At 44.9% G+C, this 8,101-nt stretch overlaps 2 protein-coding genes and 1 long non-coding RNA gene across 3 annotated transcripts in view; 1 reads left to right on the forward strand and 2 right to left on the reverse strand.

Annotated features, from left to right (window-relative positions):
• Positions 1-4,662, forward strand: part of trim25l (tripartite motif containing 25, like) — a 7,270-nt gene extending 2,608 nt beyond the window's left edge. Inside the window, exons 8-16 of the mRNA XM_020591920.1 lie at positions 23-76; positions 157-204; positions 343-405; positions 653-814; positions 947-1,060; positions 1,201-1,236; positions 1,328-1,390; positions 1,569-1,634; positions 3,660-4,662. Coding sequence (XP_020447576.1) covers positions 23-76; positions 157-204; positions 343-405; positions 653-814; positions 947-1,060; positions 1,201-1,236; positions 1,328-1,390; positions 1,569-1,634; positions 3,660-4,234 — 1,181 coding nt within the window. The 3' untranslated portion in view covers positions 4,235-4,662. The remainder of the gene's footprint in view (positions 1-22; positions 77-156; positions 205-342; positions 406-652; positions 815-946; positions 1,061-1,200; positions 1,237-1,327; positions 1,391-1,568; positions 1,635-3,659) is intronic.
• LOC109955617 (uncharacterized) lies at positions 981-1,386 on the reverse strand. The gene is made up of 3 exons (XR_002274294.1): positions 1,307-1,386; positions 1,166-1,218; positions 981-1,042 (listed from the first exon to the last, which is right to left on the reverse strand). It is a non-coding gene; the product is annotated as an uncharacterized LOC109955617 (long non-coding RNA).
• Positions 4,663-4,753: 91 nt separating the features above from the next.
• Positions 4,754-8,101, reverse strand: part of trak2 (trafficking protein, kinesin binding 2) — a 14,786-nt gene continuing 11,438 nt past the window's right edge. The window contains exons 16-18 of the mRNA XM_020592129.1: positions 7,644-8,091; positions 7,442-7,541; positions 4,754-7,214 (exon numbers count right to left, since the gene is read on the reverse strand). Of these exons, the coding sequence (XP_020447785.1) occupies positions 6,422-7,214; positions 7,442-7,541; positions 7,644-8,091 (1,341 nt within the window). The 3' untranslated portion in view covers positions 4,754-6,421. The remainder of the gene's footprint in view (positions 7,215-7,441; positions 7,542-7,643; positions 8,092-8,101) is intronic.

Genomic DNA, 8,101 nt, shown 5'->3' on the forward strand with positions numbered 1-8,101 from the left:
ATTTTTTTTTCATGCATTACAGCTTCTTCACCTGGAACACGAGTACAGAACAAGAATACAGAAAGACGAGGGCTTGGTACTGTACCCTGACTCATGTAATAACATCAAAAGTCATTCAACATGCAGTCCTTGTTATAATCACATTCTCTCATTCAGTTAAAGGCCTCAAAAGTTTAGATGTGAGGAGCAGAGACACACCACGAGGTGAGACTGTGTGTGTGCTATTGAATTGAAAGGAAACATTCTTGAGTTAACATCAGACATGCAGTGTGGGTCATGACCATGGATGAAACAATAACTTGTGTGTACATGGTTTAAAATTGCACCACATCCTTGCTATAGACAAAGGAATCCCAAGGTCACCCAGACCTCAGGACAAACAGAGGAGAGAGGAAAGAGAGACAGGTAGGTCCATTCAGCTTTGCCTGGCAGGTGGTCACCTTAACTCTTTTTTAAAGGTCAAGAATTCCTGTTAATAAAGCCGGAAATGTTTTCATTTAAATGCCAGTTTCTTGTACCTTTCTTCATATTTTATTCAAGGCACTACTGCAGTCTGTTACACTGCAACTTTAGACTAGTCTGAGAAGTCATATTACTAGAAGCTATTACCTGATGATAACCCAACCTTGATCTAACATATCCTCCAAAACAGTGAGGGACCCCAACCCCAGATCTAGCCCTAGACCCAGCCCGACTCCCAGTCGCAGGGAGTCCCAGTCTCTCTGGAGCAGGTCCAGTCAGAGTCGTGCTGCCCCTGCTGCAGCTCAGACACCAGTCACCCCTGCTCCAGCTCCAGCTCCAGCATCAACTGGAGGTACAGTGACTACTAATCCTCAGAATTGCTTCCATTTGCTGCCACTGACTGGTCAAACCTGTGTAGTGTAGCACTGACAAACAGATGTTATTTCCATTGTTCTACTCTGCCTTCTCCCCCTGGCTTGGTCAGGTTTCAGTCGGATGGCATCAATCAGCAGCATCTTCCGCTCCCATCGACGTGGCACAAACCAGGCCACCCCTGCTGCCCCAGATAATAACACACCATCTGCAGGAGGAACCCAATGTAAGGCCTGACTCCAGCTCTCTCCTCTAGACACTACAGTGTCTGGTTGGCTTCATACAGAAAACATAATAAATCCATTTCGGAAAAACATTGCGTGTACATTACCTTTTGTACTGTCTAAGTGTGTGACTGCTCAACAGGGGGGATGCCTGCTCTACCTGAAACACCAACAGAAGGTAAGATGGCAGCTTTGAACACAAAAAACAATTGTCTGTCATGTTCAGTCCATTTGTGTGTTACACTTACATACTTAACATTTTCCAACAGTTAACCCCAGTCTCTTCTTGGATTCAAACAACTCTTTCAGTCACGCTGCTGCTTTCCCTGCATGTGAGTAAATGTATTCTGTCTTCATGGTAACTCTGCAACAAAACAACAAGAAGTCACAAATAATAATGAACAAAATCCAAAGCTTCTTATGACTTGTACCACATAAAACAAAGCAGAAAATTATATATAAATAAAGCAAATCATTACGCGTGTACTAAAGATTGTGTGATATTTTCAGTGAGAGAAATCAACATTGACAGCATCCAGGCCCCAGAGCCGAGGACAAGAGAGGAATTCTTGCAGTGTAAGTCTCAATGTTCAACCAGAACACTACATTTATTAGATGAGTTAAGGATGAAAGGAGTTTATACAGTGCCTTGCGAAAGTATTCGGCCCCCTTGAACTTTGCGACCTTTTGCCACATTTCAGGCTTCAAACATAAAGATATAAAACTGTAATTTTTTGTGAAGAATCAACAACAAGTGGGACACAATCATGAAGTGGAACGAAATTTATTGGATATTTCAAACGTTTTTAACAAATAAAAAACTGAAAAATTGGGCGTGCAAAATTATTCAACCCCCTTAAGTTAATACGTTGTAGCGCCACCTTTTGCTGCGATTACAGCTGTAAATCGCTTGGGGTATGTCTCTATCAGTTTTGCACATCGAGAGACTGAAATGTTTGCCCATTCCTCCTTGCAAAACAGCTCGAGCTCAGTGAGGTTGGATGGAGAGCGTTTGTGAACAGCAGTTTTCAGTTCTTTCCACAGATTCTCGATTGGATTCAGGTCTGGACTTTGACTTGGCCATTCTAACACCTGGATATGTTTATTTGTGAACCATTCCATTGTAGATTTTGCTTTATGTTTTGGATCATTGTCTTGTTGGAAGACAAATCTCCGTCCCAGTCTCAGGTCTTTTGCAGACTCCATCAGGTTTCCTTCCAGAATGGTCCTGTATTTGGCTCCATCCATCTTCCCATCAATTTGAACCATCTTCCCTGTCCTCTGGTCAGATGAAACCAAAATCGAACTTTTTGGCAACAATGCAAAACGTTATGTTTGGCGTAAAAGCAACACAGCTCATCACCCTGAACACACCATCCCCACTGTCAAACATGGTGGTGGCAGCATCATGGTTTGGGCCTGCTTTTCTTCAGCAGGGACAGGGAAGATGGTTAAAATTGATGGGAAGATGGATGGAGCCAAATACAGGACCATTCTGGATGGAAACCTGATGGAGTCTGCAAAAGACCTGAGACTGGGACGGAGATTTGTCTTCCAACAAGACAATGATTCAAAACATAAAGCAAAATCTACAATGGAATGGTTCACAAATAAACATATCCAGGTGTTAGAATGGCCAAGTCAAAGTCCAGACCTGAATCCAATCGAGAATCTGTGGAAAGAACTGAAAACTGCTGTTCACAAATGCTCTCCATCCAACCTCACTGAGCTCGAGCTGTTTTGCAAGGAGGAATGGGCAAAAATTTCCGTCTCTCGATGTGCAAAACTGATAGAGATATACCCCACGTGACTCACAGCTGTAATCGCAGCAAAAGGTGGCGCTACAAAGTATTAACTTAAGGGGGCTGAATAATTTTGCACGCCCAATTTTTCAGTTTTTTATTTGTTAAAAAAGTTTGACATATCCAATAAATTTCGTTCCACTTCATGATTGTGTCCCACTTGTTGTTGATTCTTCACAAAAAATTACAGTTTTATATCTTTATGTTTGAAGCCTGAAATGTGGCAAAAGGTCGCAAAGTTCAAGGGGGCCGAATACTTTCGCAAGGCACTGTAAATCCATGCAAAGGTGAATATATTTGACAACCCAGTCCGAGCTGAAGCTTATTCCACCACTTTTTTACTGTATCCCATGGTCATGATCAGCAGATGGAGTTTGCTCAGTTGCTATGGAGATGGAAAGCTCAGTACCTGATATCATTTCATTCATAGCTCTTTTAAGACTTAAGAGATTAAGCATAAAAGTTAATTCCTGACATTGGAAACTGTGATTTGACAAAAAAAAAAACTAAGAAAAGAAAAAAATCCCAGCTCAAAGTCCACTGGAACATACAGAATGGTCTTCATTAATCTGTAAACCAGTATGGAAGCTATAAAAGCATTATCAAGCTACTGACCTAGCATGTCATCAGACTTCCCTCCAGGACAACTGAGCAGACACCATTTGCTGAAGAAGACCAAATTGAAAAAAACCTAGCTCGTGTGCTTTGAGTGGGGACTGTGAAGTCAATTTTCTAAGGTCAAGACTTAGGGAATATACTTAATTTTCAAGAATTGTTCATTAAACCCTTGCTCTTCCAGATGCTGTGACCTTGACCCTTGACCCCAATACAGCCCACCGACGGCTGGCTCTCTCCGAGGGCAACACCAAAGCCACCCTACAGGGGTCAGCGCAGCCCTACCCTGACACTCCCCAGCGTTTTGATGGCTGGACCCAGGTGATGTGCGACAGATCGCTGGGCGCCCAGCGCTGCTACTGGGAAGTGGAGTGGAGAGGGAGGGGCTCCTCTATGGGCGTAGCCTATGGGGCATTGAGCAGGAAAGGATCAGATGCCAGGTCGGGGCTCGGCTACAACGCCCAATCCTGGACCCTGGAGCTGTCAGACACGTGCTGCTCAGCCATGCATGACAATGAGAAAAGGGACATACCAGTCACCTACTCCCCACGTATGGGCATCTACCTGGACCTGTCCACAGGAATGCTGGCGTTCTACAGCGTTGCAGAGAGCATGACACACCTACACACCTTCCGGGCTAACTTCACCCAGCCACTTTACCCCACCTTCGGGGTGGGGAGTGGTGTCGGGGTGGGCCTGGACTTTGCCCTTGGCCAGTTCAGTTCCAGTTCTGACAGTATTAAGATTTGTGACATGTGAGACTACAGGCTGGAAGGTGCAGTGATTGGTGGACTATGGTGCTATGAACAGCAGCTGGCTTCAGGTGTTCATGCTGACCAAACTCACCTTAAACTGTCAGGACACAGTGACTAAACATTTTTTAAGTTTAGTTGCACCTGACCTTTTTATTTTCATATCTTAAATGCAGTTTTAGTGAAGTTGCACAAAAAGAAAACATTGCACTGTTTAGAGTCTTAATTTTTAGATGAGTTGCTGCATGTTTGTTCATCAAGCTATGAGTAATAAACCAGCCAGTGAGTAAGTGGCTTTATTTCCATTGCTTTATTTTTTATTTTTTCAAAAGAGGCAGGTCAATAATAGTTAGGAGTAGTACACAGAGGGTCATGATATTAGAGGGGAGACATGAAGAGGACATTTTATACTGTAGCTGACCCTTCTGCTTTACTGGAAAAGAGGGGAAATGACAACAACAGCTAATCTAGATATGAACTGTTTGAATCCTTTCTCTTCTCTCTGATCCCACAAACACACAAAATATTAAACTGAAGCTCTTCTTCCTTTAATAAATATTTTACAGCAAATTAGCACAAAATGCATCACATATACACATTTAAGCCAGAGTATTCAGATCCTTCAAAAATAAAAATAAAAAAACTGTTGGCTTTAATTTGGATTCCCTTCTGTTGGCCTCTTCTAGAGATGGAGAACAAAAAATATATACTGCTGCAAATATTAAAATGTTGTGACAAAATGTTAGCCCACATTGATACAACAGGCACACATTACACTAAATCTTATTAATATTAGAATCTATATACTTCAAATAGTGATGTCTGTAAAACATAGGATCAAAAAAGTGCTGCAACAGAGAGGGGCTGATGAATGTTAAGGACAACAGCAATGAAGGATCACAGGGTTTGAACACAAGGCTCCAAGTTTCCATGTATTAAATGAACTTTTAAATATTATCCTACAGGAATAGTTCCACCTGCTGGCCAAAGTATGCAACCACAGGTCCTTGAGGTAAGCCTGAAACATTTAAAAGAGAGAAAATGAATAAACCTGATTACGACACACAACTAAAATATCATCAGTGGTTTTTCCCCTCTAAACAGACTGAGCCTCAACATCCCATGGGGCTTCCTTCTGAAGCGCAGTTCCCCTATAAAGGTCAAACCACGCAAATTCCCCCAAAAATGAATACAAACTTACTGAGGGCAACTAATATGTATAAAGATGGCTTAACAGGGACACAAATCAGAACAGTGCTGGCTTCTACTTAAGGCCTCATACCATTAAAGACGCACTTGACATATGGCCCTGAAGGAAAAAGCAGACTGCCCTAGCTTTTGTGCCGTGTCTGATTTGGTTCTGACCTTACCTTTTGCCACGCCCCACAGATTTGCCAACAGGTGCATGCTGGCATCTGGAGGCCAAGATGTTTTTAATGTGTCAGTCAGACACTGGCAAGAGGTGAGAAGGGAGCATGGCACATGGATGGTCATTATCTGTGCAACAAAGGTCTGCTGACAAATCATTATAATATTAATATAGTCATGTTTCCTGGCAGTATGTTGTTGAAGCCAGGTAACATTCAAAGTATTCTAACCTCAAGCAATAAACGGTTTAATCCCCTCAAGCAATAAACGGTTTTTCATGTTGAGGCAGAGGTTCTTAAACAAGTCACTGTTATGGGCATGGTTGGCTTGCAAGATACTGTTTTATTAGAGACTAAAGCTTTTCCAAATCAGAACAAGCCCTTGAAATAGCAGGTCTGGATGCTCACTCTTTTTCTCTTCACTTTCTCTTCTTCCATGAATAAACCACACTCTCCCTTTCTTTCATTCACCTGACTTCACTCTTGTTCTTTCCTAATCCACTTCCACAAACCTTCACTCACTTACGTTTCTCCCTCTTGTCTACCTGTGCCTGAACATGCAGAGCCTCACAGGAAAACTACAGAAGCTAACTAGAAGGTACTGAGAGCTGAATAACCCACTGAGAGGCAAGCTAAGGCTGTAATACCTAGCATCATCTCTACTCACACAGATACTGTAGTATCGCTAAAAGTAGTCAGTTCAGTTAAATTGTGCTTTAAAATTAAGACACAAACAGGAAAGACTGTTCTGCTCACTGATGCCCTGACCCCTGAATACTGATGAAGGTGTAAAGAACAAGGTTCATGTTTTAGAGTCCATCCCCTCTTCAGCGTTTGGCTGAACTTGACGGGGCATGAGATACAGAGGCAAGACGGCGGCGGCGCTCTTTAAGGTTACCCCATGGTGGAGGGGGGAGGGCCAGAGAGGTTGGGTGAGGTGGAGGTGTAGAGGTACTGGCTGACTTTGCCACCTGGGCACCAATCATAGCCGGGAGGCTCTGGTTGCGCCTCAGGCCGTCCAAGAGGCTCCCCCCACCTGCTGACACAAAAGTGGCAGAGTCCTGGCGTGGCACTGAAGCCTCAGACTCTGAACCATGGAGCACTTTAGTGAATCCCAGCTGCCGCAGCCTCTCCACCAGTCCGACACTGCCTGAGTCGGCCCTGGCTCGGGTTGACTTGGGGGGAGGGACATGGGCTGGAGTTTCCTGGGAGGGGCTCGGTAGGTTGGGATGTGGGGCGCGGCCCAGATTTAACCCATAAACATCCTGAAGAAAAAGTTCTGCTGGCCGTGAGGCTAGGAAAGTGTCAGCAGGATGTTGCCGTGATTCCATGGGCATAGGAGAGGGAGCAGGTGAGTGGGAGGGGGAGTTAGGAGGTGTGGTTGGCAGAAGACAGAAAAGGGGCTGCCGAGGATCTGGTCTCAGGGATGAAGGAGGGGTGTCGGTGGACACTTGTGCAGAAATGCCCCTCTCAAGGACCAGCTTGGCCAGGCCACTGGTTGGCGCAGGGGGGCGTCGAGGGGGGAAGCAGCCACCCAGGCTCAGCCTGCAGGGAGTCACAGGGGTACTGGGACCTGTCCTCATGGAGCTTGGTGTATTGGCCAAGAGAGAGGACTGAGAACTGAAACACAGATGACAAGGTGAGTAGCAAAGGGGGCAGAGCTTAATGAATGGTCAGCTGGATGCATTAGCCGCTACCTAGGCTCTCTATGGATCCCTTCAATCAGTGGGTTTAAATCTGCTGCAGGCCCTTGTAGGATGTCACTCTCATTATTCTGTCATCCTGTCATTACTACATAATAAAAAGTAAATATGACATAAAAGGTTTCTTTATTGAAGTAGAGTTACCTTGGGGTGACCTGTGTGACGTCACTGGGGTGCAGGATGCGGCAGGTTGTGAAGGTGTAAGTGGAGAAGGTGGAGCTCTGAGACTTCCCAGGATTTTGGACTGAGCACAAAAAAAAAATCTGATTATGAGAAAAACAAACTCACAGTGGCAACTATAAAAATCCTTAATGAACCAGATGTCAATACTTCAGGTAATATTTACCAGAGGAGGAGGCTGTTGCTGCTACTGATGTGCAAACCTGACCGACTGCAAAAGCTCCTGGAATGGGCGGAGGTGACAGGCTGGATGTCTCTGTGGTCACACAGAGGTCTGATCTGACTGAGAAGGAAGTAGCAGGTGTCCCACGTGATGTCGGCAGGGTGGCGGACAGAGGTGGAACAGGGGAAGCAGACATCGACTGCTTTCTGTCTTTCTTCTCCTCTGGTGTAGATGAAGAGTACACAGTGAACGTGATCCCACCCTCCTCCTCTTCCTCTTCTTCCTTACCTCGCTCTGCAGCCCCCTTCTCCAGGATACCAATCCCATTGTGCTGTTCCTCTTCCTCATCCTCCTCCATGTCAGACAGGCGGTAGACAGCATCCTGAGCCAGTGGACGGAAACCCTTTGTCACTACACCAGGGTGTGGGTCCAGGATGGTGGCCAGATGTGGCTGGGGGGGG

Source organism: Monopterus albus, unplaced genomic scaffold (genome assembly GCF_001952655.1).
Source record: "Monopterus albus unplaced genomic scaffold, M_albus_1.0 scaffold16.1, whole genome shotgun sequence".
In the NCBI taxonomy this organism is placed as follows: domain Eukaryota; kingdom Metazoa; phylum Chordata; class Actinopteri; order Synbranchiformes; family Synbranchidae; genus Monopterus; species Monopterus albus.